At 36.6% G+C, this 24,252-nt stretch overlaps 3 protein-coding genes across 5 annotated transcripts in view; 2 read left to right on the top strand and 1 right to left on the bottom strand.

Annotated features, from left to right (window-relative positions):
• LOC127429758 (uncharacterized) overlaps positions 1-24,252 on the bottom strand; it is a 246,816-nt gene that overhangs the window by 15,225 nt on the left and 207,339 nt on the right. The window lies entirely within an intron of this gene.
• Positions 6,368-16,506, top strand: gkup (glucuronokinase with putative uridyl pyrophosphorylase). 3 transcript variants are annotated; one of them, XM_051678853.1, is made up of 24 exons: positions 6,368-6,518; positions 6,772-6,878; positions 6,969-7,013; positions 7,146-7,299; positions 7,458-7,529; positions 8,938-9,026; positions 9,747-9,848; positions 10,106-10,262; positions 10,712-10,789; positions 10,963-11,054; positions 11,188-11,293; positions 11,375-11,454; positions 11,552-11,620; positions 11,734-11,794; positions 11,913-11,929; positions 13,318-13,375; positions 13,461-13,553; positions 14,293-14,353; positions 14,515-14,628; positions 14,716-14,773; positions 14,894-14,962; positions 15,119-15,182; positions 15,351-15,422; positions 15,930-16,506. In XM_051678853.1, exons 1-24 carry the CDS (start codon positions 6,462-6,464, stop codon positions 16,014-16,016), a joined length of 1,962 nt encoding a protein of 653 aa, XP_051534813.1. In that variant the 5' UTR covers positions 6,368-6,461; the 3' UTR covers positions 16,017-16,506. The 3 variants fall into 3 exon arrangements, with proteins under 3 accessions (XP_051534813.1, XP_051534816.1, XP_051534815.1); XM_051678856.1 differs by lacking the exon at positions 9,747-9,848; XM_051678855.1 differs by lacking the exon at positions 14,894-14,962.
• The window catches only part of ubash3bb (ubiquitin associated and SH3 domain containing Bb), a 40,312-nt gene continuing 35,066 nt past the window's right edge, over positions 19,007-24,252 (top strand). Inside the window, exon 1 of the mRNA XM_051678857.1 lies at positions 19,007-19,534. Coding sequence (XP_051534817.1) covers positions 19,407-19,534 — 128 coding nt within the window. The 5' untranslated portion in view covers positions 19,007-19,406. The remainder of the gene's footprint in view (positions 19,535-24,252) is intronic.

Below are 24,252 nucleotides of genomic sequence, written 5' to 3'. Positions count from 1 at the left end.
TCCTTGCTACCACCGAAAAGATAATATTTCCCTCCACACTCAGTAGAGAAATACTCCTAAACTGATTTATGTTGGTGGATTCCTGTTCTTTGGGTATAAAGATGGCAACTACCCTTTGCCATTCCAGGGGTATGCACTTCTTCTTCCAGGCAACTCTCAGTAGTCTTCATAACAGAACTGTTGGGCACTGCTTATATAACCTATAAGTTATCACGTTTTGGTCCAGGGCTGAAGTTGCCCTGGCTTTTTCTACCACTTGCCTGATCTCACTTAACTTAGGTGGAGCTACATCAAATCCCACTACTGGCTCCGCTGGTTGTGGTACATATCCGGGTGAGCCTAGGGGGTTGTCTTAATGGGGACCCCTTGGTTATTCTTTCATGTGATCTTCTAGATCTTGCTTTAGCATCACCAGCTTTCCACTCCTCATTTCTTCGAGAAGATTTCTGGAAAATTTAAAAGGATCCTTGACGGATTTCATCCTCTCATGCCCCTTCCATATTCCCAGCTGTTGATTTCTCTCTGCCTTCCTCAAATCCGACAACCTAGCCTTTTTGCCATCCCACAATACCTTCAAGCCCTCCTTCATATGCTCATCTGCCTCTGCTCTTTTACCAGCTGAAGTATTCCCTTTTCTCTCCTTCCCGCCATCACCCTGGGACCACACTTCTTCACTGATGCTTCCCCAATCTACCAACATACAGTTGTGCTCAAAAGTTTGCATACCCTTGGAGAATTGGAAATATATGTACCATTTTTAAAGAAAACATGAGTGAGCAAGCAAAACACATTTCTTTTATTTCTTATGGGATTCATATTCAACTGTAGGTTATAACAGAATGGCACAATCATAAAACAAAACATGGCAACAAAGAAAAAAATGAAATGACCCTTGTTCAAAAGTCTGCATGCCCTTGGTTCTCAATACTGTGTATTGCCCCATTTAGCATCAATGACAGCATGCAGTCTTTTGTAATAGCTGTCTATGAGGCCCCAAATTCTTGCAGGTGGTAGAGCTGCCCATTCGTCTTGGCAAAATGCCTCCAGGTCATGCAAAGTCTTTGGTCATCTTGCATGAACCGCACGTTTGAGATCTCCCCAGAGTGGCTCGATGATATTAAGGTCAGGAGACTGTGATGGCCACTCCAGAACCTTCACCTTTTTCTGCTGTAACCACTGGAGGGTCAACTTGGCCTTGTGCTTAGAGTCATTGTCGTGCTGGAAAGTCCAAGAGTGTCCCATGCGCAGCTTTCGTGCAAAGGATTGCAAATTGTCTGCCAGTATTTTCTGATAACATGCTGCATTCATCTTGCCATCAACTTTCACAAGATTCCCTGTGCCTTTAGAGCTCACACACCCCCAAAACATCAGTGAGCCACCACCATGCTTCACAGTGGGGATGGTATTCTTTTCACTATAGGTCTTGTTGACCCCTCTCCGAACATAGCGCTTATGGTTGTGACCATAAAGCTCTATTTTGGTCTTGTCACTCCAAATTACAGTGTGCCAGAAGCTGTGAGGCATGTCAAGGTGTTGTTGGGCATATTGTAACTGGGCTTTTTTGTGGCATTGGCTCAGTAAAGGCTTCTTTCTGGCAACTCGGCGATGCAGCTAATTTTTGTTCAAGTATCGTCGTATTGTGCTCCTTGAAACAACCACACCATCTTTTTCCAGAGCAGCCTGTATTTCTCCTGAGGTTACCTTTGTGTTTTTCTTTGTATCCCGAACAATTCTTCTGGCAGTTGTGGCTGAAATCTTTCTTGGTCTACCTGACCTTGGCTTGGTATCAAGAGATCCCCGAATGTTCCACTTCTTAATAAGTGATTGAACAGTACTGACTGGCATTTTCAAGGCCTTGGATATCTTTTTATATCCTTTTCCATCTTTATAAAGTTCCATTACCTTGTTACGCAGGTCTTTTGACAGTGCTTTTTTGCTCCCCATGGCTCAGTATCTAGCCTGCTCAGTGCATCCACGTGAGAGCTAACAAACTCATTGACTATTTATACACAGACACTAATTGCACACAGGTGTGGGAAATTAAACTTTAATTGCCATTTAAACTTGTGTGTGTCACCTTGTGTGTCTGTAACATGGCCAAACATTCAAGGGTATGTAAAATTTTGATCAGGACCATTTGGGTGATTTCTGTTATTATTATGATTTAAAAAGGAGCCAAACAACTATGTGATAATAAATGGCTTCATATGATCACTATCCTTAAATAAAAGACCTTAAATATTTTCAAAATCAAAGCCAAAATTTCACTATTTCTGCCAGGGTATGCAAACTTTTGAGCACAACTGTATATTTCATAAACAATGTCACTAAACATATTCAGCTTGGCCACCACCTTTCTGCTGAGTGCATTCTCCAAGGTGGAGCACAGGTCTTGGTCTAGTCTGCTCTAGGCTTCATTATCATTAGATCTTGGCCAATTAATAAATTTTCTTCTCCCTGGTTCCTTTTAATAGTCTTTACTTCCCTCTCTTGTCTGTGGGTTAACAGTTGTATCCTCATGCGGCTCACCTCGCAGGCATGACTTGTCCTGCTGGCATTACTGGTCTTCTTGGTGACCCTTCACAACAGTGGATTCAGTAGCGCTGTGGTGCTCAACCGGGCTCTGTATCCTTCTTGTCTGACCTGCTGCTGCAATGCAAGGTTGTGTCTGGCTGTTCCTACCACATTGTATCCTTCCTTGATGAATCCACAGCCCCTTGTAAATCATTACCCTCGTCCACCCACAGCTGCATTTCCTAAGGTTCCTTTGCTCATTATCCATGGCCGTTCCAGTCATGTACATTGAGTCCGTCCTAATTGGTCCATCTTCCATCCCACTTTTCAGAAGACCACCTGGCTGTTTTTCTTGTATAGTGCTCATAGTTAGTTAGGGAGTCCCCTGTATGAGGATCTGTGGGTAAGGTAACTAGCCTGCCCACCCCTGTGCAGACTTTCCTGCAGTCAGTCTTTCCTGACAGTCTTCCAGTCTTCACTGGACTCCAACTGCCCTGTTCACAGTAGTCACTGGTCTACCAGAATATCACTCGGATGCACAGGTAAATGAGTGAGCAGACCTACCCTATGTCCAAGGTCTCTTCTCTTTTAGGAAAAACACAAGCTATCAGTCTCTACCTACCTCTCTTCCAGTGCTTATCCTTAAACCAGTGCTTGAAGTGGAAGAAAAAAAGTGCAGGTACTCTCCTTGTTAGTATTAAACTTGATTTTTTTTTTTTTTTTTTTTTTGTAAATAAATGATACTGTGAGATTGTTTATGTTCACAACATATGTTTATATAAAAATAAAAAAGTATGTATTTTTTATAAAATAAAATTTTTACTATATGGAATAGAGGTCGACCGATATATCGGTTTTGCCAATTAATTGGCACCGATAACAGATTTCTGAAACTATCGGTTATCTGCAAAAATCCACAGTTTTTCCCCATTGCATCCATTGCTGGGGCGGCTGGGAAGGGTCCGCTGTCGTTATACAGTATGAGAGCGGCCTCTAGAGGTGAAATAAAAAATATCGCTTCACTGATGCCTTGTGGTGTTTGTTTTGACATAGGAGACTACACTATGATGGAGCGGAACACTTCAGATGCGGATTTAAAACATCAGCAACGAAAAGATATGTATACAGTACACTACAGTACACATTGTCATATCATTATAAAGTAAATAATTTGTTGACTAGATGCTGCATTAGTAGAGAACAGCAGTATGTTTGCCAACAAGGCTGAGAGGACACTAACGTTAAAGCTAACCTCAAGCGGTTAGAACAATGTGACAAAAATTTACGCAAGTCCTACCCAAATGTTTAAATGTCATGATTGTTACCATCTATTACCATTAGTTTATGTCCAGCTGGTCAAGTTTATGCATTCGATAGCCAGCTAAGTTGCATATTTTAAGCTAGTGACGTAAGAAAGCAAATTCATATTTTCATGCAGCCAAGAGAAACGTATAAACAAATAAAAAATTTTATTAGACACATCATCTAAAAAACAGCGATCCTGCACGAGACGCTGAATAAACAAAAACAAAGGGAAACAAAGACGTTCTTCTTGCTCACGTTTACATAGAAAAACAAATGGATGGTTGCAAAAGCGTTTGGTGTGAACAGCCCCTTACAGTTAGTGGAGGTCTTTGGCCGTTGCGTCTTGCTCTCTTATAAGCATTTCTCAGATTAAGCAATGAGTTGTTTAAATGCTTTGTCAGGAAAGGAGATGAATTTGGAAATGTGTGTCTCGTGATCCTTGTGTTCAGTTCCAGTCAGTTGTTTTCCTTCTGATTGACCAGCCCCTGGCCTGGGCTCATAGTCTGAGCTGCTTCACCACTGAGTTCAGCCGAATACCACTGCTATCTGTTAATATTGCTACTCTACATACAACTGTACTGAATAAAAAACAATGTGTTATTCGGTGTTATTATGAAGCTTAAGTCTGGAGTAGTAGGAATCAGTGCAAGTGTAACACAATGTGAACTGTCTATTGAAGCATTTTCCCTGACATTTTAATTTTGACTTAACATTTGAGAATATGGACCAACTAAAATTGTATTTTATTTATTTTATGCAAATTGAAATGCTCTTTTTTAACAGCCAGGATAGAAATGTTCTATGCAATAATATAATGGTGCTGAATGGTTTATGTATTTATTGGGCCCTCTTGTGGACTAAGGAAACTACATCAATTTAAAAATCAGCTGATTTTAAAATTTGAATATTAGTTCATATATATCAATATTTATATATTTATTTCATTTAAAAAAGTGCAATGCATTTTCATGGTTCAGTCAGTACTGTTTATTTTTGTAATAAAGTTCAATAAAGTTATTTTATTTGAGTGTTATTTTTTTCATTCAGTATAAATTGTAAAAACTATCAGATGATTAATCGGTTATCGGCAGGTACTGCCCAGCTTAGTTATCGGTATTGGTAAAATCCACTATCGGTCGACCTCTAATATGGAAGGTCTCTTCAAATACTTTATTGCAGAAGATCCAGATGAAAACTCAGCTCGGGCCAAACTTATTTTTCCGTATTTATCTTACCGTACACTTGTATTGTTACAAACATGTTAACATGAAAAACACAACTGTTAATAATATGCATTTATTTACATTAAAATAGTATTTAACTACATTAAAAGAGATTTTTAATTAAAAAAATTTAAGGTCTGGCTGTAAATTCCTTTAGATCTGGCTGAAAAACAAACATGACCTCACACCCTCAACTAACAAATAGGTTTCGATTAAATTTAAAATAAACAGTGAAACAATTGTTTTAAACTATGATTCATATTTTAAAATGCTTTTGTCCACCAAATCTAAATCTTTGGGTTTAACCAACATGTAGGTAGCCATTTTGTTGTTTATGTAAAACTATAAAAACTATAAAACACTAACAACAGAGATAAACATTGGTACTGAGACTATTTATTATAGATGAGCATCTTCTATTAAAATAAATGGGAGAAACTGGAACGCTCAGCAGTCAACGGATGTAGAAAGGAAGATGTTTTAAAAAAAAAAAAACATCTGATATTTATTTTGACATGTTTATGAAAAGGCACATTTTATTCATATGGTGTAACACTGAGAAAATTTTTTGATATTTTTGACTCAAAAATGCATAATATTTTTTAAAAAAAATAAATATAAATAAATATTTATAAATAAATAAAATAAAATAAAAATTCCTTGAAAAATTTGTTTGAAAACTTTTTGGAAATTAATTAATAAGTTTATACTCTCATGTATTCAAGGTGCAAATAAAGTATTATAATACTTTTTACTTCATGGTTGCACCACATGACAATTTCAAAGATTTATTTATTTATTTATTTATTTTTAGAAAATACTATAAAGGTTTTTCAAAAATTTATGAAACGAAATTGGACAAAGATTACATTTCTGAGAATATGACATAAGTGTTTTAAACTATAAATCATATAATCATAAATTATATGTTGTATTTCTTGTGTGATGGTCAGCAATACGTTTTTAGGTCACTGAACAGGTGTCCAGGAATTTTACAGAGCTGAGCTGGCAACCCTACACATATTATAATAGCAGATATTGCAAATTACCATTCTGACGAGTCAAATTATAATTTGTCATTATAACTTGTCAAAATGCAATTGTAGATATTTAAAATATATTTATGGATAGTTAGACAAAAGCTTTAAATTCCAAAACGGCTTGCGACACTGCATCACTGGTCTAGCGCATGTTTACATTAAGAACAGTTGGAAAAAATTGCGCGGCCTGTGTGAACGCCCCCTTAAAGAGACATGATCCTAATTTAATGAACATTGAAATGAAATTGTGAGCATGTTTCTTTAAAGATTTGCGCTGTGGTTTCAGTGACGCGATTCACACTTGCACTCCGGACTTTCAATCGTCTCTGTATCAGAAGGATTATGCATCGCTATTTCAGATAAATAACAAGACAAAACAATGATCTGCATCCTGTTAGTTGCAGGGCACGGAACGGTTTTAGAGACACAGATTAAGGTAAATCAACAAGCATACATGTTTTCTTTGTACCGCAGTGAACGGGTTTCTTAACATTTCTAAGGTCTCGTGTGAACGAATCTTGAACGACACGGTCTTGTTAATATCGTAATGTGTTGTTTTGAGAATTGATGCTGTCTGTTTTTTTTTTTTAAACATAAAGAAGAGACCTAGTGGAGCAAGTGTGGTCCTCATCAAGTAGTTTGTCAATCGAGCAAGTTCAGATTACTTAAAAATGTCCTTGTGTCGCTAGAGCGATGTTACAGGTCTGTACTCTCATTTGACCGGAGTGCCCAAAGCTCTGTTACCTGGAGTCGGAGGAAAGAAAATATTGGATTTCTGGTGGGAAACCGTCAACACGTGAGTCATTATGTTTGTTGTGGTGTACTTTTAGAGGGATTGTGAATGGTGTTTTCCATGCAAACTGTGTAACTGCATATTCTCTTACAGGCGTCAGCTCTTCAGTGAAGTCTATCTGGTCACAAATGCTGACAAGTAAGTAGTTTTTATGGTGTCATTTATTTACTAAACCCTTGGTGTAAATAAGTGCATAAGGATTGGCATGTTATAGTAGCCATTTCAAACATCTTTCAAACTATACTTACTATAAAATTGCATTAATTTCAGATACAAGCATTATGAACGGTGGGCAACAGCAAATGACTTTCCATTGGAGAATGTTGTGAATGATGGCAGCACGACTCTAGATGACAGGCTCGGGGCTGTGGCAGACCTTGAGCTGGCCATCCGAAGCCGGCAGCTACAAGATGACATCATGGTGGTAAGATGCAACATCTAACTAATAATCCTTACATAAAGTGTGTATTAATATCCATGTAGTAGAACCATTTTCCAGATCTCGTTTCCTCAAACTTTCATCTCTTTGATGGCCTGAGACTGGGCTATTTTGAATTGTGCATTCATATTTTGCATTTACAGATTGCAGGAGACATGCTTTGTGCTGATCAAAACTTTGATATTGCACAAGTCATTCGCTTTTTTAGATCTAAGGTAAGATACTCATCAAACATGTTGATTCAGTGGACGAGATGTCATAAACAGTGATCCAACCAGTCCACTCATCCTGTATATTAACAACAGTATTTACTCTTATCTTACACTTTACAACAGGGGTGGGGAACGTCAGACTTTAGGGCCGAATAAGGCCCGTGAGGCCATTCGAGGAATAATCTGTAAAGCAAAAAAATGGCCTTAATCCCATTAAAGGGTTATGTAGCGCGGTTCAAGGATGGGAAAGGAGGAGGCAGGAACCGGCTGGCAGTCAACGTAAACTTTAATGATACAAAGAAACTTAAACATAACATTAAACACACAGACATAAACACACACACACAGCAGCTGCGTGCGTCTCTCTCTCTCTCTCTCTCTCTCTCTCTCTCTCTCTCTCTCTCTCTCTCTCTGGCATCTCCTGCTCCTCCCTTATCTCTCTCCCGCTGATTGGGCAACTCGGCGCCGGGCGTGCATCCTCACGACCCGACCACGCCCTCCTCCTCGTCACAGGTTAGTTCACCCAAAAATGAAAGTTCTCTCATAATTTGCTCACCCTCATGCCATCCCAGATGTATATGACTTTCTTTCTTCTGCTGAACATAAACGAAGATTTATTGAAGAATAACTCAGCCCTGCGCTTACATCACGCAAGAGACAGCATGAACTGATTCCCCTCATGGATGCGCATCGGAGAGCAACCGTAAGTAAACAATTATGGTAAAAAGCACTTCAATATTGATCTGTTTCTCACCCAAAGCAATTGTATCACTTTAGAAGACATTCATTTAACCACTGGAGTTCAATGTATTATTTTTGGTACAGTTGACTGTACTTTTTGGTGCTTTAAAGTGCTGATCACCATTCACTTGCATTGTATGGACCTACAGAGCTGAGATATTCTTCTAAATATCATAATTTGTGTTCTGCAGAATAAAGAAAGTCATACACATCTGGGATGGCATGAGGGAGTGTAAATGATGAGTGAATTTAAATTTTTGGGTGAACTATCCCTTTAACTGTAAAAAATAAATGAATTATTTTAAATAATAACAATGCAAAATATTGTATAATAGAAAGACCTTTTAAAAAAAAAAAAATCTTTGTGTTGGAGCACGTAACGGAATGCATACGTTAATTTCAATCTAAAACTGCAAGCAATTGTATGGCCCACGAATAATTTTGTAAATACTCGAATGGCCCTTAAAAGGAAAAAGGTTCCCCACTCTTGCTTTAAAAGATGGTTTCATCATTATGTTATAACAACATGCATTTAACACGTCACAATAATTTCTGTGATTAAATAATCATTTAATTCAAAGTGGTCAAAAACTGCAGTGAACTCATCACCTAAAGAAAATGTTATTTCTTTAAATTTTAAATTGTTTCTCATTCATATCTGATTCTTTAGCCTGGAGAACTTGCTATATATTATGAGTTGGAGTCCGGGGAGAAGAGCTTCTCCAGAGGAATTGTTGAAGTTTGTCCAAACACTCATCGGTAAGACATGACACATTAGCCACTTTCACACATGAAACCCATTAAATTGCTGTAAATTTGTTGGATTTACGGGTAGCCTTTAATGCTATTCACACATGCAACAGCCTTCTGTCTTTTTTCCACTTTGGGACCATACACACATCAAAACCAAAATGCCATTAAACTCTGAGATGTAGTTATTTTATCAGTTGACATATTTCTTCATCTGCTCGGATGAAGAGATTCTCTTCAAGGCTGGATTTCTAAAATGTAAATGGAATCTAAAACTGCTCTGTATCAAACACTTACTGACTGGAAATGGCTACAGACAAAAACTGGGCATCACACACTAAATGACTGTCAAGTCAATTTGATCACAAACTCAAGTGGAAACACAAGCCCTTGTTCTAGGAGACACATGACAGATGTAAATAAACACAGATGTACAGTATGTATGGGAGTGCTGCCGTTGCTGCTACTCTGTTCAGAGTCGTGAAAGAAACAGGCCGAGCACATTTGGGTCTTGGTTGTAGAAAATGCAAAATGAGTTGTAGGTAAGTGCCGTTAAAAATTAAGCTCGACGTTAAGTGCTTGTTCGCCGCCTCCATTTCTTCACGGTCCAGTTTCATGGCCTCGCGTGGTTGATTTCAATGTTTGATACATGTTTGATATTCTCTGATTAGATTAAATCATTTCACTATCTGTCCAATTTGGCTAAAATATTTTTTTTTTTTACTCCAGAGCTATTGAATCATCTCTGTCCAAGCTTTGTGATTGGCCCATAGCAGAATTCTTACATCAGTCCATCCTGACTTCATACGTGCTCAAACCTCTAATCTTAAGGTGTTGTTCACACATTGCATCAAAAGGGAACTTTTCAGGCAAAATCACAACTTTTCATTCAGGGAAATTGCCAGAGCAGATTTACTGTTACTTTTAAAACAGGGTTTTCACTTATGACCTCTAAACAGAAAACTGCAGTTAATTTTGTGTGAAAGCATCTTTTGTCCTTTTTTTTTGGTGACATTTGAAAAAGTAGTTAATTTGATAATCTAAAATGTCTTACAAGTGGATTCTTTCTCACACATTGTGCATACCAGAGTCATGCGCTTCCTTGAGAAGCCTCAGGAGGGCATCACTGCATCTCGTCTTGCCAGTGTGGTATTCTACTGCCTACGCAAAGAGTCCTTACCATACATCTCAGAATTCCTCTGCAATCACCCAGACGTTAAAGATAGAACCTTTGGCATGTTTTGGGTCAGTGTTTAAATTGTCTCTGCTTAAAATTGAAGTGTGTAATTTCTGTGGCACTAGCGTCACCAAATGTAATTGCAAGAATAGTTAATGTTTTCAAACAGATTCCAGAAAAATCCCTCATCTTCCATTGGTTGTATAAGCAGTCCCACCCCAAACTCACTCAGTCAGTAAAGCCAATGTTGCTGTGTCAGGCTTGATGAGCTGCTCAAACTAACAGAGGAATGTTTTGATAGTGCCACAGTTTTACACTTCGATGAAATCAACCTACAAATGGCTTACATTAACATACTCTGCGTAGAAAGGAAAAATAATTTTGAAATTGAAAAAATTACACACTGTAGTTTTAACTTATTAATGAGAACTTGTGCCCTTGAATTTGCTTCTCTTAAAATGTTTAGCCTAACGATTTAACCTACACTTCAAATATGTCATGATTTCATTGATTCTAGGAATGGCTTGTAAATGAGGAGAAAGTGCCTGTTTATGGGATGAAGCTACCAACAGGTTTTCAACTAATTGGACAAGTGGTGGGTGTGAATTTAACATTATGTGATAGGTATATATTTATATGACTTAATGTATATGACATACTCTGAGTATATAAATAATGATTATACAGTAAAATATGCATATACTACATTATTCTATACCTGACTTTTGTTTTAATGCGTAGTAAGCATTTTAACAACTGTTGTTACAGGGTCTGTCTGATTACACGAAATGGCTTGCTCACTATTCTTCAAAGCAACAGTTATCTCCATCTAAACCTATTACATGCCGCTCATATGCCAGGTCAGGCTGAACACATTAGCTATCCACATATCAAAGAAATATCAACCATTCACACACAAAAAATTGGCCTTCCTGTTTTTGATCACTATACTGTACATGTCTATGTATTGCCATGCTGTTTGTTGACTTTTAGGGTTGGACTCATGGGGAACCCGTCTGATGGTTTCAATGGGAAAACCATTGCTTTGACCATCGCTAACTTCTGGGCTGAGGTCACACTCATGGAAAGCCAGACTCTGGTAAATAAAAAAAGATTGAAATCAATTGTTAAGGTCATGAGGTAAGCACTGTTATTCACTCATCTTGCTGGTTTCATTAAGGTCCTTCTACCTCATCCTCTGAACGACCCAACAGAGTTTGGAAGCTTGCAGGATCTTTTTCGGATCAGTCGTAAAGAAGGGTTTGTCTTTGGTCTTTATGGCTTCATATTTATGCATTTTGAGGAGCGATGAAATTTGCCTTTTATTATTATTCATTCATTTATCTTTAAATTCCAGGTATTTGGGAGGTCTGAGACTTCTGCAAGCCACCTGTAAAAAGTTTTACCAGTTCTGCTCAGAGCAAGGGTGAGATACTCCACAAACAGACATAACTGAATAAATCTAGTACACATATGTTTAAATGAAATGATTAAGAGACTGACTTATTTACTGTATCTGTTCTCCTTTTATACTGACAGCATTGCTCTGTCCAAGCAGAATTTTACTCTGAAGTATGACACAAACATTCCTCGGCAAGTGGTAAGACTTATTACCGGTAATATTTGCAGTTGCTTGTCTGGAATCAACATTATAAAAATAGAGCTGTATTGGTTTGTCTTGATAAATCAACAATGTACTATATTTCTCTGGCTTCTAGGGTTTAGCTGGTAGTAGGTAAGTAGACTTGAACTTGGATTATCAAACACTGGCAAAATGGCAGTCATTTAGCAGTTAATCCAAAACTCATTCATGCCTTTGTTGTTAGACTTTAAAACCATGATAAACATGATTCAAGTTGCTATGTTTGAGCTACTGTATGTTCTTGAGCTTGGTTTGCAAAAATATTTTTAAAGAGATAATTAAAATGCTCTCATCATTTACTCACCCTCATGCCATCCCAGATGTACAGTACTGTGCAAAAGTTTTAGGCACTTGTGAAAAATGCTGCTTAGTGAGGATGTCTTCAAAAATAATGCCATAAATAGTTTTCATTTATCAGTTACATCACACAAAGTCCAGTAAACATAAAAAAGCTAAAACAATATTTGATGTGACCACCTTTGCCTTTAAAACAGCACCAATTCTCCTAGATACACCTGGACACAGTGTTTCTTGGTTGTTGGCAGATAGGATGTTCCAAGCTTCTTGAAGAATTTGCCACAGTTCTTCTATATATTTAGGCTGTCTCAAATGCTTCTGCTTCTTCATGTAATCCCAGACTGACTCGATGTTCAGAGGGGAGCTCTGTGGGGGTCATGACATCTGTTGCAGGGCTCCCTGTTATTTTATTCTAATCTTTTCTATTTGCTAAAGGAATGTTTGGGAGTCTAACATTTATATTTCCTATTGACACACTAAAGCTGAAGATATAAATAACCATCTTAAGACAAATGTTTTTGTGAAACATCTTATGTGCGTAAGACTTTTGCACAGTACTGTATATGACTTTGTTCTTCTGCAGAACACAAACGAAGATTTTTAAAGGAATATTTCAGCTCTGTAGGTCCATACAATACAAGTGAGTGGTGATCAGACATTTGTAGCTCCAAAAATCACATAAAGGAAACACAGAAGTAATCCATAAAATTCCAGTGGTTAAAACCATATCTTCAGAAGCAATATAATAGATGAAAAAAAGATCACAATGTAAGTTCTTTTTTTACTCTAAATCGCCTGTTTCACTTTTACATCTTAAAGTCGCATGTGGTGAAAGTGGAGATTTAGAGTAAAAAGGACTTAAATATTGTCTGTTTCTCATGCATACCTATTATTACTTCTGAAGACATGGATTAAACCACTGGAGTTGTATGGATTACTTTTATGTTGACTTTATGTGATTTTTGGAGCTACAAAGATCTGATCAACATTCACTTGTATTGTATGGACCTGTAGAGCTGAGATATTTTTCTAAAAATCTTCATTTGTGTTCTGCAGAAGAAACAAAGTAATATACATCTGGGATGGCATGAGGGTGATTAATGATTAGAGAATTTTATTTTTGGGTGAACTGTCCCTTTTAAGGACACATTAAAATAGTCACATTTTGTGTGTTTTATGTTAAGTGCAATCGTGTCTGCCACCTTGAAGTGCCTGATGAAGTTTTACAACATCACAGACAATGTATGTTCATTATTCACCACAAATCAGAGCCCCTTTAGGTTATGTTAAAATAAACTGTTTACTTACATTATTTTACCTTTTTCAGGATCTTCCTAAACCAGTCAGAGCAAACTTCATCCTCAATGTTGAGACCGATGAGCTCTTCATCACAGCTGGTTTACAGGACAGAGTTGTGCAGGTATGTCAGATATTAAATGGATAGTTCACCCAAAAATGAAAATTCTCTCATCATTTACTCATCCTCATGCCATCCCAGATGTGTTTGACTTTCTGTTTTCAGCAGAACACAAAGATTTTTAGAAGAATATCTCAGCTCTGTAGGTCCTCACAATGCAAGTGAATGGTGACCAGACCTTTGTAGCTCTAAAAATCACATAAAGGAAACATGGAAGTAATCCAGTGGTTAAATTCATATTTTCAAAAGCAATGTAAAAGGTGTGGGTGAGAAACAGATCAAAATAGAAGTACTCTTTACTGTAAATCTCCACTTTCACTTTTACATGAAAATCACATGTGGAGCCTGTGTAGTTTCACTTTCACATGTGAAAGTTAAAGTGGAGATTTACAGTAAAAAATTATTTAAATATTGTTCTGTTTCTCACCCACACCTATTATATTGCTTCTGAAGATTTGGAGTTAAACACTGGAGTCATGTAGATTACTTTTATGTTTCCTTTATGTGATTTTTGGAGCTATCACCATTCATTTGCATTGTATGGGACAACAGAGCTGGGATATTTTTCTCAAAATCTTCATTTGTGTTCTGCTGAAGAAAGAAAGTCATACACTCACCCTCATGGGATGGCATAAGGGTGAGTACAATGATAAGAGAATTTTCATTTTTGGGTGAACGATCCTTTTAATTTGACCCATACTTTGTGGAACGTTCTTGTCTCATAATAATAACATTGTCATAGGTTTATGAAGGCTTGGTTTACATGGACTTCAGCAAACAGCTTATGGATGAGCGGGGTTATGGTACAGTGTTTAAACCCAAGTATTTCTTGAGGCACACAATAAACTGCATTTTTCATTTTTGGAATTACTATTAAGATGTGTTGCAGTGGATAAGGGCATTTTGCTTACTGAAACTTTGCTCACAAGGCTGCATGACTGAAAGTCTCCATTCTTTTCCAAAGGAGATTACATTCCCTTGGAAATGAACGATCTCCCCTTATTCTGGTTGGCCTACTTGGGCGATCCAAGCGATTCTGGACGGATTCATAGTAATGTTAGACAGCGCTGGCTGAATGGTAAGATCTACGTTGATTAAACACTAGTTATCTATGGTTTATGTCTGAAATGTATGTCTTTTCATAAACCTTCTCCTTTCCGAAAAGGTGAATCTGTTGTTGTTGAAGCAATGAAGTCATTTGCTGACCTCACAGATCAAGCCAGGTTGGTTCATCTTTGTGCATAGCACATCAACCTACCTGTGTTATATTATAGTACCACGTATTGGTTAACTAGTGGTCATTGACTGGTGAAGATTTTAGATGATTTTCTCACTGAATGCAGGGCTGCCTTCCAGTGTAAGAACTGGCCTAGACTTTCTCAGCTCATGGATGAAAACTTTGAGCTAAGGCGGTATGATGTTTAAGTCCCTTATACTTAAATATTAATAGCCTACTGAGTCCATCCATCAGACTCTCAAATAATGCCCGTAATCTGTGGGTTATGAAGTGATTTATAAATAGATAGATACTGTAGGTATAGTTGGTTAACTTGCCATTTTTCCATCAGGTCTGTGTATACTGATGACTGTTTGGGCCCAGGAAATCTGAAAATGGTACAGCTTGCGAGACAGGTTAGTAAATGAATACTAAGAGAACCAATGCATCATTTTCCAAGCTACTCTCTTAAATGTAACTGGTCTGGTACCTTGACAGATTCCATAAATTTGCTTCTAATGCATTCATTTAACATCCATGAAGCAAGCAGCATTTTAAGACATATTTTTTGGTTGTCTATGTAGTTTGGATCTGCAGTGAAATTGCCTGGCAGTGGTGGCGCTGTGGTGGGCTTGTGTATGGACCCTGAACGTCTGGTATGGCTGGTCTTTTGACTGTAATTTTATGTTTTTCTGTTAATTAATTTGGTTCTTGTCTGAATTACTGTAATAACGAAACAATAACTTAGAATGGGCCACCAGAAAAAATCTTAACGTTAAGTCTTGAAATGGTTATGTTTGAGATGTCAGAACTATCATAAAATCCAGATTTTCCAACTTGAAATTATGATTTCAACAAAGACCTTAATGGTTTTTACTTGTCTTCAATATGTAATTACTGTAACTCCAAAAGACAGTTGCTGTCTATGTAATAGACTAATTTTAACCTAAAACTAAAATAATTTTCACAGCAAATAAATTTGTTTTTGCGAAAGTGTTATGAAATTATGATTTAACAAGTAACTTCTGAATTCTGCAACATGCTTTAACACTAAAAGCAAATAAAGAAATTTAATAAAACCAAAATTGTCAGCTATAATGAACACAAGTCTTTTTTTGTACTGTAAAAATGTCTTTATCGTGTTGTGCTTATTTTGCCACTAGGTGGAGATGAAGAAAGCTTTTCAAGAGGCTGGTTGTGTGTTTTGTCTTATTGTGCCATATGATCCTTCAGTGCAAGGTCATAACTGATTTCTCAGTGAACAAAGAAAGAGTTTCCTGATTTGTTTAAGAAGCTGTGATAGCTCTGGAGAGGGACAGACCTTTTTTGGCTTGTTTTTAATCGTAAGTGAATGTGGCATTGTTGTCCTATTTCTGACTCGTATCACAGCACAGGTCTTCATCATTGTTTAGAGGTAGATGGCAGTGGGAGGGGCTCCAATTGTTGTACATTTCAAATTGAAATGAGAAACAATTGACTTTATAATGGTAGCCTTTCACACCCATCCTGCCCGTGTCATAAAAAAATATTTGTGCAAACTTTGGAGGTAAAATTGTTTCTTCCAGTAGACATGATGATTATATTTTCAATTAAAAAAATTTTTTTTGTTTTTTGTTTTTTTTTTAAATCTTAAGTATAAATTGCAATTCTTCCTACAAAATTAACTGTTATATAACACACAATGTATATCTCCCATTTTATCATCATGTTATTTCAAATGTGAATAAATCAAATATATAATTTGGGTCATGCCTTATTAGTGTTCATATAACATTGTAATTACATATGTAAGTACAAATTAAAGGGATAGTTTACCTAAAAATGTAATTGTCTTATAATTTACTCCCCTCATGCCATCCCAGATGTGTATGACTTTCTTTCTTCTGCTGAACACAAAGATTTTTAGAAGAATATCTAATTTCTGTAGGTCCCATCAACACAAGTGAATGGTGGCCAGAACTTTGAAGCTCCAAAGGACATAAATGCAGCATAAAAGTTATCCATATGACTCCAGTGGTTAAATCTACACTGGCATTCAAAAGTTTGGAATAATGTACAGATTTTGCTGTTTTGGAAGGAAATTGGTACTTTAATTCACCAAAGTGGCATTCAACTGATCACAAAGTATAGTCAGGACATTACTGATGTAAAAAACAGCACCATCACTATTTGAAAAAAGTCATTTTTGATCAAACCTAGACAGGCCCCATTTCCAGCAGCCATCATTCCAACACCTTATCCTTGAGTAATCATGCTAAATTGCTAATTTGGTACTAGAAAATCACTTGCCATTATATGAAATACAGGTGAAAGCTATTTGGTTTGTTAAATGAAGCTTAACATTGTCTTTGTGTTTGTTTTTGAGTTACCACAGTATGCAATAGACTGGCATGTCTTAAGGTCAATATTAGGTCAAAAATGGCAAAAAAGAAACAGTTTTCTCTAGAAACTCATCAGTCAATCATTGTTTTGAGGAATGAAGGCTATACAATACTTGAAATTGCCAAAAAACTGAAGATTTCATACAAAGGTGTACACTACAGTCTTCAAACACAAAGGACATCTGACTCTAACAAGGACAGAAAGAGATGTGGAAGGCCAGATGTACAACTAAACAAGAGGATAAGTACATCAGAGTCTCTAGTTTGAGAAATAGACGCCTCACATGTCATCAACTGACAGCTTCATTGAATTCTACCCACTCAACACCAGTTTCATGTACAACAGTAAAGAGAAGACTCAGGGGTGCAGGCCTTATGGGAAGAACTGCAAAGAAAAAGCCACTTTTGAAACAGAAAAACAAAAAGAAAAGGTTAGAGTGGGCAAAGAAACACAGACATTGGACAACAGATAATTGGAAAAGAGTGTTATGGATCTTAACCCCATTGAGCTTTTGTGGGATCAGCTAGACTGTAAGCTGCGTTATAAGTGCCCGACAAGACAGCCACATCTATGGCAAGTGCTACAGGAAGTGTGGGGTGAAATGTCACCTGAGTATCTGGACAAATTGACAGCTAGAATGCCAAGGATCTGCAAAGCTGTCATTGCTGCACATGGAGGATTTTTTGATGAAAAGTCTTTTAAGTAGTTTAAGAAATTCTGAATTTTTTTTTTTAAAACTGTAATAGTAATTTTTCATGTTATTAATGTCCTGACTATACATTATGATCAGTTGAATGCCACTTTGATAAATAAAAGTACCAATTTCTTTCCATAAGAGCAAAATCTGTACATTATTCCAAACTTATGGCTGCCAGTGTATGTCTCCAGAAGCGATTTGATGGGTGTGGGTGAGAAACGGATCAATATTTAAGTTTTTTTTTTTTTTTTTTAACACTATGATTTCTCCCTGCTCAGTAGGTGGCAATTTGCACAACGAATGTGAATCACCAAAAACAAAAAAGAATGTGAAAGTGGAACTTTAGTAAAAAATGAAAACTTAAATATCAATCCGTTTGTTACCCACACACTTACAAAGCAAGTGAATGGTGATCAGACCTTTGTAGTGCCAATAATCACATAAAGGAACATAGAAGTAATCCATAAGACTCCAGTGGTTAAATCCATATTTTCAGAAGTGATGTAAATGTAAGTTATTTCTGCTCTAAATCTCCACTTTCACTTTTACATCTGAAAGTCACATGTGGTGCCTGTTTAGTTTCACTTTCATATCTGAAAATGAAAGCTAAATTGTAGATTTAGAGTAAAAAATTACTTGAATATTGTTCTGTTTTTCACCCACACCTATTATATAGTTTCTGAAGATATGGATTAAACCACTGGAGTTGTATGGATTACTTTTATGCTGCCTTTATGTGCTTTTTGGACTTTCAAAGTTCTGGCCACCATTCACTTGCAATGGACCACAGAGATATTTTTTTTTACTTTTTATCGCCATGTTAATTTTTTGTATCTACATGTAAAAAGTGTAGCATGAACACTTAATTTGACCATCCTTCGACTTTTAGGAAAATTAGGTAGACTAGCTAAAACAGGCCAGTTACTGTGTGGTGGTGTTGGCAAACATGGGAGAACAGTGAATGGGTAACTGGTTTTACCAGAATAGCTTTAACTTTAGTTGTGTATAAAAACCTCGTGACATGCCTACCTAGGGGCCGTTCACACCAAACACGTTTTTGCTTCCAGCGCGATCTTATTAATTTATTTTCCCATGTGCTTAAAATGCGCTAGACGGACGTCTTTGATCGTTGCGCCTCGTCTCGCTGTTTAGTGTCCCGCGTTTTTATATTCGCCCTGTAAAGTTAAAAAGAACTGCAGCTGTTAAAAACATGTCTCGAGACACATGCGTTCTCTTCTCTTTCAGCGCAGAGACGTGTTCGATGTAAACGCCCCCCTAGACATCATTTTTGGGCATCAAGGGTACTTTGTCCAAAATGTCGCGTTCTGTCTTGGAACTCGTCTATATTGCCGAATATGCTGCCTAGGTTGGCTCACGAGGTTTTTAATATTTCTAATGTACACTACTACTGTAAACAGATATGCGCTGCCGATGTCTGGGAGGAGGGACCGCTTATGGTTTAGTCATAGTGTAAATCGTCAAATAAGCAGATGTTTCCTATGGCTGTGTTGTCTTCGACTATCGTCACATGCGACAGTATCGTTTAATGGGACTGTGAAAGATGGCAGCAAAGGAGGATCTTTACTCTAAGATTATTCCGCGCAGACTTCGACAGAACAGTTGTGTCACTGTCAAACATGGGTCCAATCTGGACGTGCTGCTGTCGATGGGATTTCCTCAGCACAGAGCGTAAGTGAGCTATTATACAGTATATAGGCTAAATCTAATTCCACTATTTTCAAATTCATCAAGGTATAAACAGTGTCAGTGTGCGAAACGTGTCTTTCACCCCAAAGTTGTGCCATATCTTAACAAACAAGCAAACCTGTTTTAATTCAATTGTCGTGGTATACATTTGACTTGAAGTCAGCATAAAGTAATGGAACATTTTTAATCTAAGTAACCTTTGTGATCATATACATTCAGGCATTTTTACTGTAAAAAAAAAAAAAAAAAAGCAATTATCTTGAGATGGCTTCTAGTATGCCTTTGCACCTGTAAAATCCTTTTAACCTTTTTGTCATTCGGGTCACTGATGTGTTTTTGCAGGTATATTGAGCATCACCCAAGGGAAGTGTGCAGGGTATTTTTGGTTACTGTGTCAATATGTCACAGATAGCATGATATGTTTGGTATGACACAATTTACACAAAGATATATTACATTGTCACCTAAATCAATGTATAGCATGCCATACTACGTCTCTTTTGAGGAAGGCATTGTTTTTTTTTATTTTTTTTTTTTTTTATTTATAAAAGTAATATATATATATATATATATATATATATATATATATATATATATATATATATATATATATATATATATTATTTTATGCACCATACAGTGTGACCTCCAAAACACCATGATCTGCCTCTGTGGGTCATCAGTATGCCCTCTGGAAACATTGATGTCCTATGTGAAGGCACTCATGCATTTGTAGTTAACAGCATGTGTGTGTCAGGCTTAGTCAAGTAGGGAGTTATTAAAATGCTTTTCCTCTGTTTGCACATGGATATTGACCCACATAATGACAGTGAAATGCCCTCATTTCCTCTTAAGGATCCTTTTAGAGTTAAGAGCTTTCAGTCAATTACCCAGATGCGATCCAATTGAGATACAACCACAGCATACTAGTGTTGTCATAAGAACCGGTGTTGTGTCGAACTCTGTTTCCCCATCAGGATCTGTTTCCCCCCAGCAGATCTGTATGGGGGGAACAGTATCTGACGGTAACATTCTCCGCAGTCAGAATGCGTTTCCCCAGGCAAAAACCTAAGCCTAACCCTTCCCTGCCCTGCCGTACCCTACCTACCCTAACCTACACTACCCTACTAACCCTAACCCCATACCCTATCGGGGCTAGGGGGAAACAAATTCCGACAGGGAACACAATTCGATATAACACGTTACAGCACGCAGTATGACTGACACATGACAGATTTAAAATGCCCACAGGCTTATTTCGAACGCGTGCACTCTGTTACTCCTTTTACACTAAAATTTAAAATGTATCAAATTAAAATCGGGACATGTCCTAGTTTGTGTGCAATCTTAGTGTGGATGAGCTGCATACTCCGACATAAATCTGACCGCTCATACTCTGGAAACTTCACAGACATTGAGAATCATTCACGTTGTATCAGATGACAAAGCAGAGCACTAATCCACTGTGAACCACACAGCACATGTAAAATATATATTTCTATGATTAAATCACAGCATTTGTGCTTTAATCTCAACTCAACTTTATTTATATTGCATTTAAAACAACAGAGTTGACCGAAGTGCTTCACAGTAATACAATTTAAAACCTTACATTTCAAAATTACCACATACACAAACACCAGTAATCTAAAACACAAACACTTCCAACATTTCATTTGTCAGACTCAAAGGACAGTGTAAACAGAAGAGATTTCAGACATGAGTTAAAAGTCTTCAATGATCACACTGAACTGTATCGCAAATTGTTTATCTGGACAAGTGAAGCTTCCGGCAAAAAACACACGTTTAAATAAAAGCATGATTCAGAATAAAATCTAGATGCCTGAAATTGAAAGAATTAAATAAAAATATATTACCACTGTATAGTAAAATGTAATATTCACTGTAATAATGATACTACTACTACTACTAATAAGCAATATATCACAAGCAAGAATAAAAGTAAAAAAAAAAAAAAATGCAATGACGTTAAAAAGTTATATTTTCACTTATTAAAATTGTAAGAATTAATTGATTAGACACCATTTTGTTGATGAAATTAAATTAAACTTTAAAGCATGGAGTTCTAAAAAAAAAATAATTATTAAACTATAATTATTCAAATAATTATAAAATTATTAAAAATAACTATCTTATTAGCATATTTTTGCTGTGGTATCGAGAACTGTAAAATTTAACTGGTATCGGTATCAACTACTGAAATTTTGGTACCATGACAACATTACAACATACTGACCCAGTCACATAGGAACATCATTCAGTGTAAAGAGATGGTATATGTCCTGTAACGCGGGAGAGAACATCTGTGCTCATTACAGCATGAATGATCTGCAAGTCACAAGGTGCTTCTTTTTTTATTCTTCTTTTGGTGTATATATGAGAAAACCAAAAACTATGCAGCTGTTCAAAATGAACTAATGCACATGTAGTTGATGTGCACTCAGTTTTGCATAGGAAGGTCTTCTTTTTCTTTTGGTAGTCTTTGTGTTTAGAAGAAAGACCCTCTTAAAGGTGAAGTGTGTAATTTTTTAATGTAAAAATATTATATCTGATTATTGTTTAATGTGCAGAGTCAATTATAAGTAAGCCGGCCCATTCGTAGTTTGACTTCCTGAAGATTTTAAACACTGTGGCTCTGTCGTGCTTTTGAAACATTACTCTGTTTGTTTGAGTGTCCTGACCAATACGTGACAATGCCTCAATGAATGGCAGGCATTTTCGGCGTTACTACCTGTTTGTCCAACCAATGTGAGATGGGGGAAGTGTTTGGGTAAAGTTGTTTAAAAACAGTGATATTTTTAGCAATTTCTTTTGGTGATGCTAGTGGCACAGAAATTGCGCATTTCACCTTTAAAAAAAATATATTAGACAACATTTGTTTCATTTGGAATTGATCATATGTTGTGCAGGGTTTTTTTTGTTTTGTTTTTGTTTTTTTAGGTGAAGATTAACACTTAAAGGTGTAGGTATAGTTCACCCCAAAATGAAAATTATTTTCATTGTCATTTACTCACACTTAAAAAAAATCCTTTTTTTAAGAATATTTGTTATTCTTTTTTTACGCATTTCAATTTCATAACAAAATTCCATCAAATTGAAGTGTGTAATTTTTAACAAACTTAAATTAATAGAACCTTTTTTTTTTTTTAAATGATTACTCAATTCAATTTAATGGTATTTTGATATGAAATTGAAATGTGTAAATCTTAAAAAAAAACTAAAAATAAAATGTGTGCAGTGTGTCACTCCAAATCCGTATGACTTAATGTCTTCCATTGAACACAAAAGAAGAAATTTTAAAGTCTTCACAGGATTTATCGGCCATATAATTAAAGTGAATTGTGACTGTCATGCTAAAAAGAAACAAGAAAAAAAAACTTGAAGCTAAAGTTAAAGCTATTTATATGACTAAAGCTATTTTGTGTTAGAAAATAACTTTTCCATATATAATATTTGCCCTCTGGATTTAATTAACAGGGAAATTTGTTACCTTTATGAGGGCACATGTTTTCTAATCATTAATCTGTTGAATTGAATCTATTTATTAACAAATTCTCAAAGTTTTCTAATGTTTCATGCAGTAATATGTACATTTATGCATAGAATAGAACATTAAGCAATATATCAGAGAAAACACATAAAAAATTATTATTCTGGCATTTTTTGCCCACGCATTTTGAATTTTGGGGACATTTTTGCCCCAAGCCTCCATTAATTTCTGACTCCAAAAAGACTAATGCACTATGTTCTTAGTCTTCTGAAGCCAATTACTGTGTGATGAACAGAATAAAAAAGTTATTCATTATTCACTCTCAAATCAAATCAAACCTCACTGGTTCTTGCGACATGATGCCATGATGTTTGATAACAAGAGGCATTGAGAACCTATTGAGGTTTGATTGACGTAACCCACATATTTTATTTCATTAAATGGCAAATAAACCCTGTAAATACTTTTTAAAAATTCACCTTTTGTATTCCACAGAAGAAATAAAGTATGTGGTGTAACATTAGGGTGAGTAAAAAATGACAGTTATAGTTTTCCTTTAAGTCTGACTAAACCAACCTGTGCGTCACTCTGCCATCTTTACACTCTTGTTCATCCATATATCAGCACTGGATAAAGTGATACTATAGAGACATATGTTACTGTTACTACCTTGTCATAAGATAACATTTACCAGTGGTCAGTCTGTGCACTTAATAACGCTTTATCAATTTGGTTTAGTCTCAGGCTGATGTTGTGTAAATGTCATCAACTTCCTTCCTGAAATATGACACAATGCACAGGAGATGAGAGAGTGGCCATGGCCTTCTGTACATCTGGTGTATAAATACAGAGATCCTGACTGTTTTCCGTATTGAGAGGCCACATTGTTGTCCTTTGCAGCTTGTGAGGACTGGATCCATTTGACGTTTCTGATGTGATGTTTTTTTTTTTTTAAACAAGTGGTCCTCTCTAGCACTTCAATGGCCGCCAGTTGTCCCTGTTGCTTGCTGTGGGTAGGGCACATTTGTTGATAGGCCTACAGGTGTTGGCTGGGCATATTTTTGGATTGACAGCTGTGCACCCCCTTGCACTGTCCCCTGTGTGGCAGGGATGGCAGCTGGTACTTGTGGGCTACACTTGGGCTTGTGGGATAGCGTCTGTTTATTGGTCTTGCTGAGCTTCAGTGAGA

The sequence above is a fragment of the Myxocyprinus asiaticus genome, chromosome 39, assembly GCF_019703515.2.
Source record: "Myxocyprinus asiaticus isolate MX2 ecotype Aquarium Trade chromosome 39, UBuf_Myxa_2, whole genome shotgun sequence".
Lineage (NCBI taxonomy): Eukaryota > Metazoa > Chordata > Actinopteri > Cypriniformes > Catostomidae > Myxocyprinus > Myxocyprinus asiaticus.
Note: the sequence above shows the minus strand (reverse complement) of the source record. Positions and strands in the feature narration are given on the sequence as shown.